The sequence below is a fragment of the Cynara cardunculus genome (genome assembly GCF_001531365.2).
Source record: "Cynara cardunculus var. scolymus isolate 2C chromosome LG 14, CcrdV1, whole genome shotgun sequence".
Classification (NCBI taxonomy): domain Eukaryota; kingdom Viridiplantae; phylum Streptophyta; class Magnoliopsida; order Asterales; family Asteraceae; genus Cynara; species Cynara cardunculus.
Genome location: NC_037541.1, coordinates 9,779,583 through 9,803,818, shown reverse-complemented (window position 1 = coordinate 9,803,818; position 24,236 = coordinate 9,779,583). Strand labels below are relative to the sequence as shown.

General features: G+C 36.6%; 1 protein-coding gene across 3 annotated transcripts; it reads right to left on the bottom strand.

The window, feature by feature from the left end:
• Positions 1 to 5,355: 5,355 nt before the first annotated feature.
• LOC112526496 (transcription initiation factor TFIID subunit 4b-like) lies at positions 5,356 to 23,983 on the bottom strand. 3 transcript variants are annotated; one of them, XM_025136788.1, is made up of 15 exons: positions 23,564 to 23,982; positions 23,386 to 23,461; positions 23,157 to 23,274; positions 13,750 to 14,297; positions 13,520 to 13,618; positions 12,321 to 13,160; positions 11,229 to 11,341; positions 11,056 to 11,143; positions 10,825 to 10,960; positions 10,665 to 10,720; positions 10,540 to 10,596; positions 10,097 to 10,237; positions 9,966 to 10,019; positions 9,636 to 9,897; positions 5,356 to 5,739 (listed from the first exon to the last, which is right to left on the bottom strand). In XM_025136788.1, the coding sequence occupies exons 2-15, from the start codon at positions 23,422 to 23,424 to the stop codon at positions 5,567 to 5,569; spliced, it is 2,724 nt and encodes a 907-aa protein (XP_024992556.1). In that variant the 5' UTR covers positions 23,425 to 23,461; positions 23,564 to 23,982; the 3' UTR covers positions 5,356 to 5,566. The 3 variants fall into 3 exon arrangements, with proteins under 3 accessions (XP_024992556.1, XP_024992557.1, XP_024992558.1); XM_025136789.1 differs by having other exon boundaries at positions 23,175 to 23,274; positions 23,386 to 23,983; XM_025136790.1 differs by having other exon boundaries at positions 12,321 to 13,112; positions 23,386 to 23,982.
• Between the last annotated feature and the right edge of the window lie 253 nt (positions 23,984 to 24,236).

The following is a 24,236-nucleotide window of genomic DNA, read 5'->3' as shown; positions in this document are numbered from 1 at the left end:
GAGTCCTCGTCTTCACTTACTGGGTGAGACTCGAGATTCTTGTCTTCGCTCTTATCGGGTAAGATTCTTAGTCTTTGCCATATTCATCTGGTAAAGTAAAGTGACTTGGTAAACGCTTACTCGGGTAAGTGTTTGGTATCCGTTAACTAAATGTGTATCCTATATGTGTTTATAAATAAGAGTCATCATTCTCATCTACATCATCAAGTAATGTTTCGGGACATAAAAATGAATTTTTGATGAACTTTTTTTTATTGGTAAGTGCTAATCAGGTAATAGTCTTTTTAAGTTAGAATCTCAATTTTTGTCATGTTCATTCGGTAAGGTAAGTGACGTTCGATAAGCATTTGGTGAACGATTCCTTACTCTAAGTTTTTTTGGTTCTTATTTTATCTCTTGCACGGTGGAGCGTTAATGAGTCAAGTAACATGTTTGAGTTGGACTCGAGAAATAATATTAGACTTGAGCGTTTCAACAAGTTTTTTAGAACCGTTTTTATTTTACTTTTTAATTATAAAACTTATACCTCAATTTTGAAACTAAATTATCTTAAAAATAACTAATATTTTAATCAAATAAGTTATATGAAAAAAACGAGTATTTCATTTTCTTCGGTTTGACATCCGTCTTGATATAAATTTTTTTTTGTTTGAACCGTTTTTACATGAAATGATGTATCTGTATGATATTCATACAACAACTCTTTAACATACACACATCAGCATGATATTCATCATGAATATACAACTCATTATAACATTTATCATGAATAGTTATGTGTTATCACGTGAATTCAACAGATTATCAGTATTCATACATCATTATGACACTCATCATTAATATACATTTTTACTATAAGATTCGTTGAATATAAATATTATCCGGCATAAATATTCATGTACATTCACGTATATACACCAACTCTTCAATGTTGATACATCAGTATCATATTCATCATGAATATATATTTTCACTGTAACAATTATCAGAAATATATATATATATATATATATATATTCATGAGTATAGAATAATTCTTCAATTTTTATACATCAATATGATATTCATCATCAGACGAATGATTGTGTGAGAATGAGAGTTAAGGTGAGAAACGTAAAAAATGATTTGGTCCCTTAATCACCTTTTATCTCAAAAACCCACCCATGAACCGCACTTGATACGTGGATTGATCCATTGCATCTCGGTGTATCTCATCTCGGTGCATTTCATTCTAATGTGCATCCAAGGGTTGATATCCTTTCTTACGCGTTTCACCTTAACTTTCCTTCTCACTGAAACTCAACCTTTCATCATCAATATACATTTTCACTATAACATTCATCACGAATATACATACTATTCATCATATATATATATATATATATATATATATATATATTCACGTGTATACAACAATTTTTAGGTATTCATACATGAATATTATATTCATCATGAATATACATTTTTACTATAACATTATCATGAATTTTTATGTATGATGTGTATACAACTCCCTAGTATTCATATTGATATAATATTTATCATAAATATTAATTTTCATCATAATGATCATTATGCATATTCATCATAAATATATTACAGTTTTAACTTAACATACTTCAATTTTTTTTTCTTCCATTTATTTGGTTATCGATCGATTTTGATGGGTTCCCGATTCGTTGATGGGTTCCCGATCCATCTCGATAAAAACTAAAACTGATAGGTTATGATTTTATATAAACAAACACACAACAGATATTTGTATTAATGTTTTTTTCTTGTAGATCCAAAGGTGCTTACTAGAAAAGCAGGCTCAGAACATCAACAAAATACAGGTCCGAATTTTTAATACGATAAACATTTGATAAGAAGCCATAAAATAATGCTATTCGTTTATAATTAGGCTCTGTTTACCTGAATGTTTATCCGGTAAATACTCAATATTAGAAGTCAATACTATAATTTATTTTATTGGGTAGGATTATAGTACATCAAAACGTATTCTATGAAATAATTTATCTGGTAAGCGCTTCCCGGGTAAGAGTCGTCACCATCACTTACCAACCAGGTAGACTCTCCATCCTTATCATCGCTCTTATTGGGTAAGATTCTTGGCCCTTGCCATGTCCATCCGGTGAGGAACATTACCCGGTAAGTACTTACCGGGTAAGCGTTTAGTAAACGGCCCCTTAGTTGTTTCTGCAGATGCTTTGGCTTTAAGACTTAATTAAATCGTCGAATAATTACTCTATGTATATACTAGAAGGGTACTGGCGAATGCAGCGAGATGCATCTCGATTTTAATGTTTCATTTTATTTTGTCCCCTGTCGATGTTATAATACGGTTTTATGTGGTTTTGAGAAAAACGATAATGTTTTTACTTTTGAATAAAATATAAATTTGAAGATATCTTAAAATTTAAAAAATATATATCAATATTAATATCAAATTAACTATTTAAAAGTTCTTGTTTTATTGTGTAATTTCTTTAATTCAACTTTTTTTAATTATAATTTAATAGGTTTAGTAATGAAGTAAATTTATTTTTGATTTAATAATATAAATTTTTATAAAGATAATAATTAAGTATTCAGTTAGAAGACAATGCTTATCCTAAATATATTTTAGATTTTTTATATATAAAATGAAATGTTTATCCAATATTTGACTATGTTTATCTGTAGTTAGTTACACGAATTCAAGTATGAAGCTTTAATAAGTTGTACTTATGCATAATTTACTTAAAGAAGTGATCTACTTCCTTGTGTTCATGTTGCTTTATGATTGTTTCTCAAGGGCCGTTTACAAAACACTTACCTGGTAAGTGCTAACTGGGTAATTTTTCTTAGTGGATGAACATGACAAGGGTCAAAAATCTTACCTGGTAAGTGAAATGATAAAGATGAAGAGTTTTACTCGGTAAGTGATGGTGACGACTCTTACCCGGATAAATGCTTACCGGGTAAATTGTTACATACGACACCATTTTGATATACTACAATCTTACCCGGTAAATAAATTACAGTGTTGACTTCTAAAAATAAACGCTTATCGGATAAGCATTTAGGTAAACGGTCCGTCAGTTGTGCTTGTTGGCTATTTAAATATCAGAAATAGAGAATTTTTATATCAACCCAACAATGCAACCCTTTTATGCACTCAACATTGACTCAGAGCTTTAGCTTTTGGATCACAATACATTGAAACCAATGAAACAAATGATGGACACCTTTTTCTGTGTTGATATATATTGAAATGGGTTGTATCTCAGTTATATCTTTTTGTGGTTACGGAGGTTCAAATGCGGTGACTTTAAGCTACCTGTGAAGCGGATGGTCGTCCTGGGATTAGTCAGCTCGCATAACGGGGTTAAATATGCAGGTTAATAAAAAAAATTGTATTATTTGGTTGTATTATGCATTTTTGCTAACATTTATTCAAATTTTGTATCTTGACGCATTGTGAATGTATATAACCAGTAATATGATTAAAAACAAAGTTGGTCAATCTTACATATCTTTATTAATTAATAAAATAATTAATTAAATTAAATTTTACTAGAAAAGTTTTATCATTTATGAAAGAAAATAAATATTACTTTTAAATTTTATGTAAGAGTTAATTATGTTTCTAGTCCCTGTGGTTTAGGGGTGAGCATAGGCGGGTACCCGCCCTTTTTGACAGGAACCGGAACTGGAACCGGAACCGGCGGTTCTTGAGATATTGGAACAGGAACCGGAACCGGTTAGAGCGGTTCTTGAATTTTTGGAACCGGAACCGCGGGGAACCGGTTCCGGTTCCGGGTACCCGCTTCCTAAAATATTAAAATTTTGTTATTTAGAAATAAAAAACAAAACATTGCCAAAACACTAAATTAAATAAACAAGAATACAAATTATACGGAATAATGGTTACAAATATTGTTTAACGATTATAAACCATAATAGACTAATAGAAAATGTTCAWAGTTTAACGATTACATACTATAATTATAAATGTTCAAAACTTAACGATTACATACTATGAAGTGTAGTTTAGTAGAACTAGAAAGTTGATGAAGAATGAAGATGACCACGTCCTTTGAAGATGTAACATAATATACATTTGGTATTAAAAAAATTAATTATTTTTTTATTGAAAAACACTGGGTMCCCGCCGGTTCCGGTTCAGGGTACCCGCCGGTTCTGGGTACCCGGTCCCGGAACTGGTCCTGGCGGGTACCCGGCGGGTAACGGTTCTGAAAAATTGAGAACCGGAACCGGAACCGTTCTCAATCGGTTCCGTATTTTAGGAACCGGAACCACTCATATCGGTTCAGGTTCCGGAACCGACGGTTCTAAGGCGGTTCCGGTTCCGCAAACGGATACCCGGTTCCGCTGCTCACCCCTACTCTGGTTTGTTGAAAATTTATATTTTTGTTCTTATGGATTTGAAATTACGATTTTTATCCCTATGGTTTATAATTTATTACCTTTTTCGTCCTTATGATTTAAAATTTATTACTTTTTTCGTTCCTATGGTTTCCAATTCATTTCTATTTTAATCATTCATACTCAAAAATAGTATTTTGACCTTAGGGATGAAAATTGAGATTTCAAAACTATAGGGATGAAAGTTGGAGTTTTTAACAAACCATAGAAACTAAAAACACATTTTATGTAATTTACAAAAAGTTTTTGTTATATTTGTATGTTGACAACTAAATATTTTGAATAATAAATGATAATATAAAGATAATTGATAAGAATAATAATTATTATTAACTTAATACTAATGAGTAATTTATAAATGATTAATTAATAATAGGGCATTAATAATTAACATTTATTAATAATAAATAATAATTTATATTAATTAGGGGTATATTAAAAGCTACTTTTTACAATTTGATTTAGAGGTTGTTTACTTTATAACTTAATAGACTTAATGGTTTGTTGGGCTTATTCGATCTACCATGTTAGGGTGTTTATCTAAAGCTTAATGAAAAAATGTATTGTCTTTACTCGCACAGATAAAAACCTCATTTGTCCATATTCAACCAACAAAATGACCACTCCTACCTCGAGGAAACATGCTCGATACAACTGTAGCGCCTCTATTCCCCTGCACCCTCGCGCACGCCTATGTGTGACTCGAGTCTCCTGACAAGCAAGTTCCCGGTGACCTCACTCCTTATGTCACCTATCATCGTTGCTTCTCCCCACAACCGAAACACTGCATCTCCTTCCCTCATCATCGAAACCCTTCCCTCGTTGTTGCATTCAAGAAACAAGACCCAACGACCTTTGCATCTCCTTTCCAACGCTAATTTGAAAGGATTGTTGCAAGTTTTGTGGTACAGCAATGACACATACGACACAAGAAAATGATGCTATAAAATTAGAATCAAAATGTCCCTCTTTTAAGTCTACAAAAAGGCATTTGTTTGATTGAATGAATTTCAGATACACATTTGTTAGGAAATTTAGCATTCCAACAATCTGAACTCCTCTCATCCATTCATTCAAGATAGCAGATAGCAGATAGCAGATAGCAGATAGCAGATAGCAGATAGCAGATAGATGGCTATTCAGAGTCGGAACGTAGTCTTTCATAGAGTCGGTATATTAACGTGGATCTTGACATCTGAATCTCCCTTCCCAGAACAGATATCACATCCTTCACTGAGATACTACGTGCTATCGTTATCGCATCACTCTCCCCGAAATCTGATTTCTTCATCCTTGCTGCTGGACCACCTGTGTTACATTCATATACCAATTATATAACTGCAAAACCGTTCGATTACTAAATAAACATGCATTACAGAAATACAAAATTTTCTTGCGGAGGTTATCAAGTCGATGGTTTTCTTTGAATGGCAGTTTACAACTACACAATATGTAGAAATTGCTGTTATTGTCATCTCCTATTTTTTATACGAAACAATTCAACACTCGGTTGTATATGTTATACAAGTCTAGAAGAGCCTTGGTGAGGATGTTTACATACGATGAAACATAACTCTATTCTACTGGTTCCATTGTTGATTCTTTTTTAAGTATATAATACTTATATATGGCCGAAAGCCCTTTGGTTGAGGTTCTTATCGTGTTTTAAGTGGCGATCATGCGACAAAAAAAAAGATGGAAAGTGAGGTTCTTGTAGGTTCCTCCATTATGGATACTCCAAAGTCCAAACGGGTTTTATTTTAGTTGGGCCAAAATTGTAAAGGAGAAGTGGAGAGGCATGTTCTGCCCAAAGTAGGAAGTTTAACTTCTAAGGATGGCATTATTTGGGTTAATACAAAGAGATCCCAAAGGCTTATTTGGGTTCTAAATATTAACTAAGGATCAATTATATGTTAGATTAGTTACAAGGAGCCTGTCATTTCTCAAATACTGATTTGAGACCGGGTTATATCGTTGAAGGTTCAGGAGGAGGATGTGCCAAGACAGCTTTCAGGACTAGGTATGATCATTATGAATTTGTGGTAATGCCATTTGGGTTGTCGAACACACCTATGACATCCATAGACTTGACGGATCAAGTGTGAACCATATTTAGACAAGTCTATCATAGTTTTTATAGACTTCATCCTTGTCTATTCAAGGAGCAAAGATGAGCACGAACAACATTTGAGAAAGAATCTCAAACTTCTAGGAAAGGAGCTGTTATATGCCAAATTCTCGAAATGTGAATTTAGGTGCAAAAGGTACAGTTTCTTGGTCAAGTAATCAACGTAGAGGGAATCAAGGTGAAACTAGCTAACATCTGTGTTGAAGATTGGAAATTTTCTTGATTTGACGGGCTATTATAAAAAATTCATCCAAGAATTTTCCAGGATAGCAACCCTATTGACCAAAGACTAGAAAATCTCTCGATAATCTCTATGTATTTTTCATCGATGATCCCAAGGGAACCAACCATGATTGGAACACCGTATCCGTTTAACCCCATAAGGTACCCACTTGAATTTGCGGAAGGCTTCATCAAACATAGTCTCCACAATCTTTAAACGAGTGCCCTCCCCAATTATCAGGTCTGAAAACAAGGTTTTCTTTCCTTCCACAACCCTCAATATTTCTCCCATTTCTTCAATTTTATGTTCTTGGTAGTCTCTTTGCTTCTGCAAGTTCTTAGGATCACTAGGAGACTTTCCCTTATGTGTCGCTCTAAAAAGTTCTCGCTTCAAAATCGACCCCATTCCCCTTGCGAAGCTTCTATTTTCCAAGTCCCCAACCCTTCACTCAACAGTCGTCCTCATTGTACCTTCATTTCCTACGTTACTCTCCACCAAAACGTTGTCTTGAAAATTGAAGGACTGGTCAGATAATGGGAAAAACGTGGTGAGATGTCAACTCTAAAGCAGGTCAAGGTCGTGATGCAGCAGGACCTTGGTTGTTTTGGTCGTCTCGTGGGCCAATTGTGGGTTAGGCCAAAACAGGTTGTCGTTTGTTTTTGTAATTCTTGGGGTAGTTGCATAGTGGTTCGTCGAAACAGTCCTTGCATAGTGGTTCGTTGAAACAGTCCGGTCGACAACATTTCTTTCCACAAAACTCAAGGATATGTCAAAGGATATGGTCATCGAACCAACTTGAGATGGTGGAGATATAAATCCAGTTCTGAGAGGAAACCCAAATTTTCGATTCTAGACTGTAGGGAGAACAATTCTTCACCGACTCCAACCTTCCAATGTTGGAATTATAATCTAATATTCCCTCTCTTATTGTAAGTTCTCTCTTCCCTTCTCTATGTAGTACCTTCTTCCCATTCTCTCTCTTCTTATTTTCTTCTCCTTTTGTAATCGTTGCCGTAACCACGAGGCAGTCATGGATGAGATTCGGAAACTTTCCATGATACCTCCTCATCAGTTGGGGTGAATCCTCCCAATGCGATCTCCAACGGATGAGAACCGTCATTTCGATTGGGAGCGATGTAGAAACCTGCCTTCAATAAAGTGGTACATACCACTTCATGAATAGTACATATGGTCATGGATTTTATTTCTAAATCTCGGAAATGGTGGACCTAACTCTAAACAGCCCCTTTTCACTTCAATAGAGTGGTACGTACCTCTTCACAAATAGTACATGTGGCCATGGATTTGTTTCGAAAACTCATAAATGGTGGGTCCAACTTTAAATCTGGAACAACTCTGATACCAATTTGTTATGAACCGGATGAATTCAAACAAACAAGGGAATACAAAATGCAATTGTCATTTATTTCACTGAAGAAACAAAAAGGATTCTAGCTTTTGAGAGGCTAGCCTCTTCTAATCAAAATAGTAGAAGATAATTTTTTTGGATGCTCATTCTACCTCCTTCCCCTCCTATTTATACTCCTTAGCAACAATTTAATCTAAATACCAAAACACCCTTCCCCCCCCCCCCCCAAATAGATTAATTCCCCAAAATCACTAAAATACCCCTTTTATCCTTTTCTAAAATCCGTCACATACTGATGGGCCTGGGCTTAAGTGGGTGCGACATTTCTTTTAAATAACTGGATGTATAAAACCATGAAAAAGGTTTGTGGGTTTTGTGTTTTTTGCATTCGAAAAGATCAATCAGAGAGACATTTTGGAATTAGACTTTGATTTTGGATTGGAGTTTTTCTATTTTGAATTTGAGTTTTTTATTTTGGATTGAGTTTGATTGTGAATTTGAGTTTCTGACTTTGGATATGGGTTGGTTTCAGAATTCTAGTTCAGATGTGGGTTTTGCCGGAGATGATGACAAATGACCGGAGGCCGGAGGGGTTTGCCAGATTGTGGGGCGTCTAGGGGAGGAAGAGAGGTGGATGGGTGAGGGTGGTTGGGGTGCATCAATAAGTTGTATTGCAATTTTTTAAAATAGAATAACAAAAAAAATACAATTAAATAAAAAAGACAAGAAAATGCTATAATGATAGTTTTCTGAAATTCAGAACACTTGTCACACAATCATTTTTCATCACCACTTATTCTGGATCAAACGTTATAATGGTAGTTTTCTGAAATTCGGACTTTTCATTCAGAACGATTATCAAACAATCATTTTTCATGCAGCAATTATCCGAAACAGAGCATGTAAATTATTCAAATCTCATCCATTCAACATCTATTTATCTAGTTTTAACTTTTAACAAACAGGCCTAAGAGGCAAACTAGATGACTAATAACACAATTGGAGAAACAGGCAAAGATGTCTAAATCAATAAATCGTTGAGCCATTCAGTGGTTATTAAGAATTTTTCTTTCAAAGAACCAAGAAATATGCTTGACAAAACTGCATAGGGCCTTCTCTAACTGATAATTTGATCTTAAAAGCCAGAATATAATATAGATATCATCCAAACTAAATAACAGTTGCTCCTTATTATCTATGGCATTACAGTCCATTTTTTTCCTGGATAAAGATTACTTTCCATTTGTAAGTTGCTCTAATCGATCCATTTGTAGTGAAGCTATGCTTATCAAACAGGGTAGACTGTGAAATGTAGGAATCCAAAGAAAAATCATCATTAAAAATTCTTAGGGATGAGTACGATTGATAGAGTATAATAGCCAACAGGTGGGGCCGGTTATTAGCATTTAGCAATTTGTAACATAGATCACCAAAGAAGGGTGTGGAAGGATAACCTGAAGTAATAAAAGAGATAGGATACTGACCAGGAGTAGAAGTGACAGCACTAGAGCTCCTCTCCATATCTGGATTATCTTTAAAATTCCTCTCAGAAGTTGACACAGGCTTAGGACCAACATCTATACTTGGCTGAGAAGTAGATGCTGCATCAGCCCCACCTTCACGTTTCTGTCTAGCCTGCTCAGCCATTAGTTGCCATTTCGAGAGCATGTCATCTCCTCCCACGGCCGCTCGCGCAGCAACATTGGCAGCTGTCGTTCGCATCTTATCATCTTCCTCTTTGTTTACCTTCAAATATATGGAAATTTTCAAAAAATGACTTGAAATGGTCCTACAGCAACTATATCTTCTATTACCTTAGAATTTTTCCCACGACCATCATCACCGTCAATTCCAGCACTACCTTCAGGCTGCATTTACAAAAATCAAACTTTTCAAACCTTGTTGGCATTATATAATCTAACTTGCAAAACAATGTGACACTTGCCTCATCAGCTCTTTGGAGTTTTTCAGCATCAGCCTGCTTCTTCTCCCATTCATCCCGAGCTTTTTGATTCATTGACATGATTTGCTGTCGAACATCTGACGTGATGACGGTCCGGTGTCTTGGCTTCTCAATGTCAACCCGCTAGAATTTTGTTTTAACCATTCATTACATGAATCATTCTTTCCCATTCAGCTCTTTTAGTAATTTCTACTACCTCCATCCCAAAAAGGAATCCACATTTGCCTTTTTGTTGAGTGTCAAATGAGTTAAACTTTTGAACTTGAAACTTGAGAAGACATATTTAATTTAACTATATGACAATTCTTATAACAGAGTATTTTGAAGATAAAAAATCAAAAGAATCCATTTCAAAAATCAGAAGTGGACTCAAATTTTGGGAAAGATGGCACACAAAAAGGAATATACCAACACAAACTACTGACCTGTTTTGAAAGTCTGATCAGGTTGCTAATTAATCCACGCATTCTTTCTTCTACACACTGAATACCAAGTTGTATAAAACTGTATAATCTCATAATTACAAGGCAATATAACTTTTGAAGCTTACCAGTGACAAGCACCGTTCCACATCATTGCTTCTGTTCTTTATACCACATTTTGCCACTGTTAAACAATTAAACAACCATTAAACTGTAAGCAACATCCCATTGAGGTTGTATGTGCATAAGTTGTGTCATGGAATTATGAGAACGAATGAAAGTCTTAACTGATTTCAGCCAATTTCTTCTGGAGTGGAGTTTTCTGCAAAATCAACCTTTCTTCTTCTTCTTGGACAACCTTTCGTGAAGCTTCTGAAACTCGAGTGTCTTCCTTGGACCCAGAGAATAGTTGTTCTTCCTCTTCCTAGTGGACCAGATGACAAGGATAGTGAACTGTGTTAATTTATTGCTTTTTCCAGATAAATGCCATCACCATCCTTCATATGGAAGAGAATATACCCTGAGATTCACTCCACTGACAGCAGTCACATCGTTAAGTTGCTCAATACTTTGATCCGAAAATGCTCCAGACACTTTTTGCTTCTTACTGGAGATGTCAGAAAAACAACAATATACATAGAAGAAAGAGTAAGAGCAAAATCAATTTTTTGGACTACAAAAGTCATACTTACCTTAGTGAAGAAACAGGTGCTTCCAATGGTTTTTTCTGGCCAACGGATGGCTTTTTGGGAGGAGTCTTTGCATTACTTCCGGATGCCAATGAAGAGTTTGCAGCAGACTGTAACTGTATTAGAGAGCTTAACTATTAACAAAACTGATCAAAATGTGATAAAAAGGACGACTCCTAATATTAATATATAGTGGGGAGATCAAGTAATAAGCATTAATCCACAAAGCACGCTTATTAAGCTACCTGTTAACAATAAAAATGTCACTATCACATTGATTGTTGTAAAAACTTCACTTGCAAGGGTTCAAAAAAGTAACATTTGTAGGCAAGAAAAAAGATAAATAGAATGAACAAGAAGACAGTGAGAACCAGCTCGAGCCTTGAAGAGAACACTGGAAAGTTTTTACCTTGCTTCTACGGTTAAACAACCAAGATGCAAAAAAGGAAAGGCTAAATCATACATAACAATAAGTTGAATAATCTGATTGTCATGAATATTCATTCTGAAATACTGTTAAGAGAACTTCCAATCACATTCTCTCGTAACCCTACTATGCCATGCCAAGGAAAGAAAGGTCATTCTTACAGACTCGATATCCTAGTGAAGAACCACAACTTCCTAATACAGATGGCAATAGCCAATTATCAATAGAAACCACCTAACCTGATCAGTCCTGCTTAATTACAATGTAATTTTTTGAAACATTCAATCTAGTGACTGATAACGAACTAATGGAGAGTTGGGGTTGTGCTTAAAGCATCCTAGGAGGAATTTTCTTAAAACAATTATGCCTAAACTGATCCAGGTAATATGATTTACAAGTAAACACAGCACATGGACCAGGTTATGTACACACCAGTATGCAACAGGAATGCACAACTAAATGCCTAGGGACAATATGCAGTATCAAAAGCTGGCTTCTTGGTAACAGTATTATTAGCTATTATCTCATGCGCCACCATTTCCCTGTAGGCTTCTCAACATAAATAAAGACATGTTATGATTCGGGTTACATTTGGTTGTGTTACTCCAGCCTGTATGCCTCGTTCCAGAAATAAAGAAAAACAAAAACCATAGAAAAGGTCATATTACCACATTCTGGCGTTCCAGCTGCGCTGTGATGGACATAGCCTCTGGTTTACTCATTGACGTTGAGAAATTGGGCCTTGAAGACAGCATCTCAAAAGTTTCATCTTTTGAAGGCCCTGAAATTGCACTCCCTTGTTCATGCTGTCCTGGAGAGAATGAAGATGTCCCCTGTTGTGCTGACAGCTGGGATTTATGTTGTTGATCATTCATCTGATCCACAGGTTCTGGTTTTACATAGGCCATTGATGACAGAAGACTCTGATCTTTATGCATTGATGGTTGCCAGTGGCCTGAATTACTTGTGAAATGAGTGAGACCTCCCCCGTGCATTCTTTTTATGTCACTAAATGCATTTTGCCTCTCTGGCAAACTCATGGCCTGACTTGCTCCCATGCTAGGATGAACTGGACCTTGCCTCATTTGTAAATCATGGCTCTGCTGTTTAAAAGACTGTGAGGACATATTCATATTTGCACTAGAACCTGGGTGATAATTACCACCAGTATTTCCATAAGTAGGAAAGGACGACTGTGGAAAGTGCATATGTTGTTGCTGTTGCTGTTGTTGCTTGCCAAGTCCCTGTAACGGAAAGGGCTGCTCCCTATCTTGCTTAATAGCATTAATATTAGAAGACATATGGCTTGCTTGTATTCCATGTGAATCTGATTGGTGTTCCAACAACCGTGATTTTTGAGCATTACTATCCATTGGCAAACTACTTGAATCGGATGATTGATGGGCAGAGGAAGGTGGAACATATGAAGATGGCTTTTGAATATTGTGTTTAGCAGAAAGCTGAGCAGGATTAGAAATTTGGTTAGATGCATTCTCCATCTTTAGCGCCTGTATTTCAGATTGGTGTTGATATTACTTGCAACAAATCAAAACATGTATGAGTAAGCAAAAACACATTATATCTGTTTTGTCAAAGAAAAACACATTGCACTAAATCTGCTCCTATTTAAGTGGCCCATTGACATTTGCACTTAAAGAAGCGAGTTAAGGTGCATATAAGTGAAGAAAATTTATTTTAGTTTACAACTTTTACTCTTCAAATATTGAGCCTACTATGATATTAGAGAAAATCAAGTTGTTGCACAAATAACAAAGGGAGTAATATTTTTAAATATAAGAATGTAAACATCTAAAAGAAGAAATATGTGAAGCACCTATAAATAGACGAAGGGAAGTGTTTTCTTTACCTGCCCTTGTTGTAACTTATAGACTGCCATCTTAAGCATATGATCTCCTACAAGACTTCTCATGTGCCGGACAAATTCTTCTTTGTTAATGTTATTGTTCTGGAAATAGAATAGATATCAGCATGACCTTGGGTTAATAAAACAGATACATAAAACACCCAAAACAGAAAAAGAAAAAAGGAAGAAATTAACAAATAGAGGTTGCTAAAAAATCAAACCCTAAATTATACCCTTAATCGAACATAGAGACCCTGGAGTTGCATAGCCCTGTCTTTGTCAAGCTGTGGTTCTATAACTGGGAGCAACAGTGCAAATGGCACTTGCTTGCCTGAAGGCCGATTCATTGTATTAGCTGCTTGCCCTGTTGCCATCGCTTGCTGATTACCCATTCTATGCATCCTTTGCAACTGAGATTCATTGTCTGGGTTCCGTGCTATATTTGGCTCTTGACGATGGCCGTGATTCTTATCAGCGTTCTGGATATTAGTGGTTTGAGACATGTGAACATTATGTTGGTCAGCTTGCTGTTGCGCCAAATCATCTTGGGGTCTGCTCGGTTCAGATGGGATGTGATTCATTTCACGCGGGGTGTCATTTGGTAGATGTTGACTCTCAGAACCAGATCCCTGTCGATTTACTTCCATTGCAGATGATTGCTGCTCTTGTATCTGTGCCTTAACTTCCTCTTGGCTAGAGTAACTAGCATTGCCTTCACGGCTGGATGATTGCCACTGTTGAAACAACTGACTTGGAGTATGATTGGTTCCTTGAGATAAAGCTGCAATATTAATAAATAGTTGGTGGGAATAAAAAGAGGATGGAAAAATAAAAAGGGAAAACAATAACAAAAAGGATGGATATACATCAATTAACACATATTACCATCTGAAAAGTTATTATATCAAATGCCTTTATATGCGCAAAATCTAAAAGAAGCTAGTAGAAAATATAATCAATAGCTTGAGTAGCTCTCTAGGATAGAGAATAGATCTGTATATTTGGTATAGTTTCTGTATTTAGATTAATTAGGCTGTCCTTGAATCTCTGTAATTAGTCTAAGCATATTTGGTATTTGTTACCAAATATTTTCTTATTTCTACACAGCCTATTAAAAGGCTTCCTTCTCCTTGAATAATAATTCATCCAAAACCTAGTTTCTCTACATGGCATTAGAGCCAAGATCTATCACTCTAGGGCCTCGACACTCTGGGGCAATCTGTACTCCCCCTCACCCGTCTAGCCCTCTCTTGACACTCAAGACAATTTGTGCCCATCTAACCTCCATCGGAGGGGGCGTGTTAAAGTCTCACATTGGCTAGACTTGGACCATTTCTCCTCTACATATGTTGAGACCTCACTTCTCTCCTTGATGGATCTGTTAGAGATTAATCCGAGAGTTCCACATATTCTCACATGGTATCAAAGTTGTACCACTAATTAAAGAGACTCCAAAAGTTTATTTTTTCAGCCTTCCTCATGTCCAATTCCAACTGTCAATAATGACAACTCTGTTGACTACACCAAGAATCAAAACCTCTAGTTGCTTCTCCCACTTCATTTGACCAACAAAACTCCATTTGACACCTCGTGAAGCTTTTACAGAAGTTCGTAGGGAAGAAAGTCAAAGGAGGATGATGTTGGGATCACCAATTGCTACTGAACAAGCTGCCCTTGTTGCCGACACTCCAATAATGGTATGGACACACATGGAACTCGCAGAAAACGTCCCTGGTGTTCCCGTTGCAACAAAGTCAGTCATGACAACGAACATTGCTGGAAGGTCTGAGGCAAGACCGCTTAGTGGAAACCTCTTTCATCTGCACGTAACAACTCAAGCAGACAAAAATTGACTCCAACACCACCAGAACCTTTCCCATTCACTCCGGCCCAAATTTCTCAACTCCAGCAGCTTCTAAACACGGTCACTACAGCTCTTGCTTTAGCTGTTGCTGCCTCCTCCAATCCACGTACTTCTGTTGCCCTCAATGTTCAAACTCATGCCTTGATTGTGGATTCAGGGGCTTCGAACCACATGACCGGTCAGTCAAATCAGTTTGCCACATACACTCCTTGTCCAGGTAACCAAAAAATTGAAGTTGATGACGGTCTCTCTTCTGTGGCTGGTAAAGGGGCTATACATCTATCATCATTTATTATCCTTAATAATGTTCTCCAGGTTCCCAATCTATTCTGCAATCTTCTTTCTATTAGCATTATAGCAAAAGATTAGTCATGCTTTGTTTCCTTCTCACCACTGCATTGTACTTTTCAGGATACATCCTCGGGGAAGACAATTGGTAATGCAAGGGTATGCAACGAGTTGTATTACTTTGATCCAGTTTCTCCCACTTAAGTGAATAAAGCTTCTTTTTTCGGTTGTATTCCTTCGGATAATAATGATATTATGTGATGGCATTATAGGCTTCACCGCCCTGGTTTCCCAATTAATTTCAGAATAAAAACTTGAGCTTGTTTAAATGTGAAGCTTGCCAATTTGCTAAACATGCCTATGTTATTTTTAGTTATATTCCTTACCCATCAACTCAACCTTTTGCCATCTAGAATACCAAACACTACAGCTACGAGATGCTTTATCACTCTTATTAATGATCATATACATGTTAGTTGGGTATTTCTTCTCAAAAATAAATTTGATGCTGCCATAACATTCAAAAATTTCCATTCTATGATACACAACCAATTCCATGCAAATCTTCAAATATTGCACACAGACAATGGAACCGAATATTTTTAACTCAATCATGGGTGAATATCTTCTCTCTTATGGCATCATTACTTAAAAGCTCAAGTGCAAGCTCACCCCCAACAAAATGGTATTGTTGAATGCAAACATCGACACCCATTGGAAATTGCTAGAGCCTTGAGGTACAAAACTTCAGTCCCAACACATTTTTTGGGAGAGGCTATCCTTATTGTTGCCTTTCTTATCAAAAGAATGCCTTCTCGAGTGTTAAAATGTCACAATCCTCTAATTATGCTCCTTCAAGCATATCAACATACACAATTTGTTTCTAATCTTCCCTTGAAAACGTTTAGTGTACCTCCTATGTTCATATCTTTGGCTCAAATACGTCTAAATTTGATCCCGGGGCTCTTAATTGCGTTCTTCTTGGGATACTCTTATACAAAAAGGGTACAAATCTTATCATCCATCTACTCATGGCATGTATGTATCCTTCGACGTGACATTCAATGAAGAACAACCTTTTTATTCCAACCTTCTCCATCAGAGAGGGAATGTGAGTGATATTCCAAGTTAGGATACTTGCCTTCCTAAAATAAATCCTGAATCTCTAGAACTTAATACTAGCCCCTCTAAGCAACAACAATAATCTCAACCACCCAAAACTAAGGATTTCTTAGTTTACTCTTGGCAACAAAAAGAGAAACAAGTAATGCAGCCGAATACTGTTCTAGCATCTCACAAGTCACAAGGCTAACCCACAAACAATTCCTGATGTAAGTAATCCCTCTCTTGACCCTAATTTATCCAATGATATCTAACATTGAACCTTCCAGTATCATTAAACCCAAGCCAGAGTTACCTATTACCAAAAGAAAGGGAGTTCAAAGTTGCACTAAACATCTGATCTCCAAGTATGTTTGCTATAGCAGACTAAGGGGTTGTTCGGTAATGGCTTGGTTTTAAAAAAGCGCGATGCGGTCCGAGGCGGTAAGGGTGCCGGAAGCCGATGTGTGATGTTGATGCGCTCGCATCACGCACGTGATGCGCTCGGTATTCAAAAAATATTTATAAATTAATTCTACATATCAATTTCTACCTTAAAAATACTTACCTATCAAAATACTTCATTTATAACATAAAATAGTTCAAAAAGTGGCATTAGAATCTTAAAAAGTTCGTGAATCGGAATAACAGAACACACAAACTACTACCATGAAGAACACAAGTAAATGTCTAATAGTCCCCAATCCCTAAACTAAATGACCAAGTGACCAACTAATACTCCCCAAGGTCAGCATCATCAAACCCCAACACAGGTTCATCTCCCTCATCATAATCAAACCCTCCAATATCTACTCCCACCTCAACTTCATCATCTTCATCCTGAAGAGCATGTCCTTTTCCTCTAGCACTTCTAGTTCTTGATGGACCCGACCCATCATCATTTACCCTCCGGCTCCCTCTTGATGCTCTATTAGTGGCTGTCGGCTTCTTCTATTAGGTCACCATTCAGTCTCACGTTCTATTTTAATCAACTAAAAAGCCCAACTAAAAACTGAAAAAGGGAGCCCAAACATGAAATATACAGGATGCGTTGATGCATAGGTGATGCATGCAACGTGTGATGCGTAGGTGATGTGAGCGCATCATGGAATATCTTCGCATCAGCCCATCTGATGCGTTACCTCCAACGCATCAGAGCGCATTATGCACGCATTTTTAAACCAAGGGTAATGGCTTCATGGACTGTTAAGCTTGTATAGCTTATTCGGTCAGCCATATATTGTTGTTCGCTTCTGGCTTATTCGGTCAGCCAATGGCTTAACCGGTCAGCCAAAAAAGTGGAGTCCTATGGACTCAGCCACTTATTCAACCATTTATTCCAAATCTACCCTTTCCCTCTTTTCCCCTATAATGGAACCCTTCACCCAACTCCCTCCACCTCCGACCACCACCACCACAACCATCCGTACATGCTCTCTCCCACGGTGGCCATTTGCATCTGGTCTCTTTCGAGCTTTCTAATGCGTTTTTACCATCTGCAACCATAACCAAACAATAAAACCGAGATAGACTATGGTCTATCTATGTGAGTTTCTACAACCTTCCACCTTCTGAGATGTTTCCGGCAAGGATTAGTACACCGGAGGCGAGGTTAGAGGTCCAACAGAGAAGGTGAAAACAAAGGATGGTGGTGGATGGGACTCACTCGCCGTTGGGGTGGAGGAAGTTTGGGGGGCGTCAAGCAGCGGTCGTGAAATTGAACGACCACACCCCAAACCTGCAAATCATGAAATTGTCCCCAACACACACCCCAAACCTGCTCGACCTGCTCGATTTGCCTTCTTGACTTACCTGCTCGATTTGCCTTCCTGAAATTGGTCGAGCACACCCCAAACCTGCTCGATTTGCNAAACCTGCTCGATTTGCCTTCTTGACTTACCTGCTCGATTTGCCTTCCTGAAATTGGTCGAGCACACCCCAAACCTGCTCGATTTGCCTTCTTGATGAAGGTTTCTCTCCAGTGAATGAATGAGAAGGTTTCTCTCTAGTGAAGGGTAAAATAGTCATTTTCACCATTCAGATTGTTTATTCAACATAACAACCGAACAACAACTTAACAAATATCATACAGACAGATTTATCAATATAGACATCTTTATTCATACATGGCTTAATGGAAAATGAACCGAACAACCCCTAAATCCATGCTATAAAGCTTTCCTAGCAAAATTCGATAAAGTAGTTGTTCCCAAGAACATTATCGAAGCTCTTGCATAGCAAGAATGAAAGAAAGTCGTGTTTGAGGAAATTAGGGCACCGGAAACCGAGAACATATGAACAATCATCAATCGACCTAGTAATAAACATGTAGTGGGGTGTAAAAGCTCATGGAATGATAGCTCGATATAAAGCGAGGGTAGATGCAAAAAGGGTTCACTCAGAGATTTGGCGTGGACTACAATGCGACATTCGCCAAGTGAAACACGGTAAGAGCTCTTTTATCAATTGCAATCAATCTTGACCAGCCCTTACAATAGCTAGACATCACAAATGTTTTTATTTATAGGACATTTGGAATAAGAAGTTTTCATGATAAGGAAGTTATGAAGGGAGGATGTCTGTCACTTGGAAAAAAATCCTTATATGGTCTAAAACAATCTCCAAGAGCATGGTCGAAAGACTGAATCAAGTGATAAAAAGGAGTGGATATACACAAGCTCTGTTAGATCACACCTTATTCTTCAAACACCTCACAAGGGGATAAGATTATTATCCCCATCGTCTATGTTAATGACATGTCGGTAACACGTGATAATTATGAAAAGAAGAAAAGCTTAAAGGTGTACTAGCCCAAGAATTTGAAGTAAAGGATCTTGGACCAATGAAGTATCTTCTAGGAATGAAGGTCGGAAGAACAAAACAAGGCGTTGCAGTCTCACAGAGAAAATATTCTTGATCTTCTCAAAGAACCTGGAATAAGTGGTGTAAACTTGTGGCAACACCGTTTGAAGTTTGAACCAAGATACAAGTACAAACAAGAGACTGTTGACCAAGGAACATCAACAGTTAGAGAGTAAACTAATCTACCTATCTCATAGTGAAGTAAAGGATCTTGGACCAATGAAGTATTTTCCAGGAATGAAGGTCGGAAGAACAAAACAAGGCGTTGCGGTCTCGTAGAGAAAATATTCTTGATCTTCTCAAAGAACCTGGAATAAGTGGTGTAAACTTGTGGCAGCACCGTTTGAAGTTTGAACCAAGAGAAATACAAACAGGAGACTGTTGACTAAGGAACATCAACAGTTAGAGGGTAAACTAATCTACCTATCTCATACAATACCTGACATTGCATTCACGGTGATTTAGGTGAGTCAATACATACACAATCCTCTAAAAGAACACTTGAAAGCTATGTATAAGATCTTGTGCTATCTGAAGAGAAGACTAGAAACTGCGTACTGGGTTGTTGGTTAAAAAAAACGAAGTGTTGAAGCCTTTATAGATGTAGGTTGGGAAGGATCAAGTGAAGACAAAAGATCAACTACTGAGAACTGCACTAAAGTTTGGGGAAACCTAGTCACTTGGAAAAGTTAGAAGCAAATGATGGTATCTCGAAGTAGTGCCAAAGTTGAACCTAGAGCTCTTGCTCAAGGAATCTATGAACTAATCTTGATTAAACGTGTTCTTAACGAGTTAAAATTTCAGAGAAGGGATCCCTTAAGACTGTATAGCGACAACAAATCAGCAAACAACATAGCATATAATCCAGTTCATCATGACATAACCAACAATGTCAAAGTGGATAAACATTTCATCAAAGAAGAACTTGATGGGAAGGAATTATGTAATGTATACTTACGAGTAAGCCCGATATACTGACTAAAGGTCTACCAAAAGGAAGTTTCGATACTTTAGTTTGCAAGTTGGGCATGTGGAATCTCTATGCACCATCTTGAGGGAGGGTGTAGAAAATATAATCAGCTAATCTAATATCCTTCTAGAATAGCTTAATAGTGAACCAGATCTATATATTTGGCATACTTTTGTATTTAGATTAACCTTCTTTTAACCAATTTTTAGGAATTTTTTTTGTAGAATTGAGTACCATCCAAGCTGCATCTTAAATAAATTTCTCTATTCCAATCTCGAAAATTTTCATACCATTCCGGAGATTGCCCTAATAAAATACGACCAATATTCTTAGCTATTATCAATAAAAGTAATTTAATTTATTTTCTAAAAATTGCTTGAGCTATTAACAGAATACTTCTTGTTTTTTGTCTATGTATATTTTGGTTTACTTGTTTATTTTCTAAAATCTATTTTTAAATGGACTATATTGCAAGTTTATATGTAATATTTATAGTGATGAAATTGCGATTTTGAAATAATTGCTATTGTCAATTTGGTTTATAAAGATTGGTTTCAAACTTATTTAATTAATATATAGTGCTATGAAATATGTTGTATGGTAAAAATTATTAGTAACAATCATAGTTTAATTATCTGCTATGTAGATTACTATTAAATGATATATTTTAAAATAAATGGATACAAAAAATGACATAAAGTTGACAAATAAATCAAACCACATGCATGGTAAAAGTTATAATTAAAAAATACTATAAGGTTACTTATTACATGGATTGGTTTACGACTACAACAAACATCTACATCTTATATTAACAGCTCCTCTTTCTTGAATGCATGTATAGCAACTATAAGCAAAACAACATTGTGGTTTGTGTGGCATGAGATGACTATGTTATTTTTTTATTTGAAGATTGATATGTTTAGATATATATATATATATATATATGAAGATTGATATGTATATATATATATTGATGATTGTAAACACAATTTATTTTTATATAATAAGATTTGTTTTGCAAAAAAGAGTCATCCAAATACGATAAGCTTATGAATCAAGCTTTTTGAGTTGACACAATGAATTTCATCATTTTTTTCCCTTATACACATCTCTTTATTCTAATCTTTCAATCTCTCATCAAAGTAAGATATGTCAAACTCAACCACAATTAACCAATACTTCAATATATAGATACCTAATTACCTCATGATGCAACTGATTACCTCTTGGTTCTTCTTTATATATATACACACATACATATAGACACACACACACACACACACACACACATATATATATATATATATATATATATTGATGATTGTAAACACAATTCATTTTTTATTTTTATAAAATAAGATTTGTTTTGCAAAATTAGGGTCATCCAAATAAGATAACCTTATGACTCAAGCCTCATGAGCTAACACAATAAATCTCATCCTTCTTTCTTATACACACATTCTTATTCCAATATTTCAATCTCTCACCAATGTGGGATATCTGAAACTCAACCACAATTCACCAACACCTCAATACTCAATTCTCATGATGCCACCTCAATACTCTTGGTTTTTCTTTTAATATATATATATATAGATTACAGGTTGTCTTAAAATATGTAATTAGTCTAGCATATTTGGTATTTATTACCAAATCTTTTATTATTTGTACAGGGCCTATTAGGCTTCTTCTTCCTGAAAATTAATTCATTCAAAGCCTATTTTCTCTAAAAAGGTATATATGAAAGCCTATCAATAATAGAATTATACAATAGAAACCAAATCAGCATGCAGCTAAATAAATCATGTCTACAAGCCAATGTCTTCTAAGTTCATCTTCACCAAAACCTACTTCTATTCATCTGCATGGGTCTAATTATATCATTGCGTTTTACTACCAGTCAAGATTAGAAATTAGTTCAAAAAATAGATTCAAGACTGGTCTGTGTTTGATACCCCCTCCTGTCTCATTTGCCTCTATTTCTTTGTCTTTGCACGGATGTATACAACAAGAGTAATGCTAATGAGCAATAATGATGATTGGGCTAGTGGTCCATAAATAATGAAAGCCAACCCACTTTTGCTCTCAGGACGGATGCAAAATACAAACAAAGCTCATAAGAAATGAATGAAATATAGAAACCAAGCTTGCCAAACAACTTATAGTCTCTACTCATAGGGAGGGAAGTATAGAAGTGGCTTAGAGGATAGAGAACTGGTTGTTTGGATCCAGAAGTCATCATTGATGGGATTGTTGTTGACATCATGGAAACAAAACCTAATGCTGGACAAACACCATGAAGGTAATGGGGGTAAACCATGGCTATTGTTGTTAAGAAGCACTTGAACATAGCTATACAGTGCAATAGACATGAACTACGATACCCAAGGTTAAGCAATTCCATTGTTTCATAAATTTTGGATTTTTCAGTACCCTTCTTTGAAGTTGAAAAGTAGCTCGTTTGACATCCAAACTGAAAGTGCCATCTCTGTTTGTATCCAAAATAGAAGTGTACACAAAAACTAAAGAAAAGTTTAAGAATTGTGAAATACCACTGCCAGCATCTGTACCAGTGGGAGGCTGAGATATTGAAGTATTATCCCCTTCAATATCCCTGTTTAGGGCAGCAGTGAATGCCTCAACGTCTGCCCCTGAATGCATTGTTTCGTCCTGTGAAGATAAAACCCCAAGTACATAATCAAACACATCAAAGATTTAACACCAATTAGGTCATTGCAATCAAAATACACACACAATCATAGAAGGGTATGTTCATATAACCTCGTCTTCTTCGAGGAACTTCATCATAGAAGGATCCATCAGATGACAATTTCAGATGTATAGAGGAACTTCAACCCTACATCCAAAACTCAAATCAAGACCTAAACCAAAAAAAACCCAGAAGATGGATGGAGATGGAGATGGAGGTTTTAAATTTTTTGAAGAACATTAAAGTTACAGTAAACTCAGATGATGGAGATGGGACTCGGAGCCAAAGATGAAGATGGCTGGGCGCCCCGGTATTGGAACGAGATCTAGACCGAGAATGTGCAAGCTGTATAGCCAATTTGTTGGCTTCTGTGGCCAACACGGGGTTGAAAGCTTGTCGCCCCAACTTGCCGTTTTTCAACTTTTTTACCGTTTCGCTGCTCAGAGGGTCGATGGAGGGGGTAGGGTTGCTGCTGCGATCTCTATGAGAAGGGCGGGAGGGCTCGTCGGCGGAGAAATTAAAGAGAGAAGAGGGGAAGAGAGAAGATAAGAGAGAGATCGCCGGCCGGCAGTACAGGAGATCACCGGAGAAACAGGTTGTCTGGGTTTGCAGGCCGGAATCGATGATTTGCTTCTCGTTGGATTCGAAGGTTGCCGACTGCTAATTTTTTAAAGCAGGAACGAAAAGTTGAGGGGCGTTTTGATGGATTATTTAAACCGGTTATTGACTTCTGACGTGGCGCGGCGTGGTAACACTAATTTCGCAACTCAATAAAACAGATTTGAGAAATTGAACACAGTAGCAAGGGGGCTGTGAAAGGTAAAAGAAGGAACGAGGGTGGGAGGAACCATCGACACTGCAAACCCCTTTGAATCAACTCGTGGAAGGCGACACAGCAGCAATTTGGGAGAGGCAGCAACTC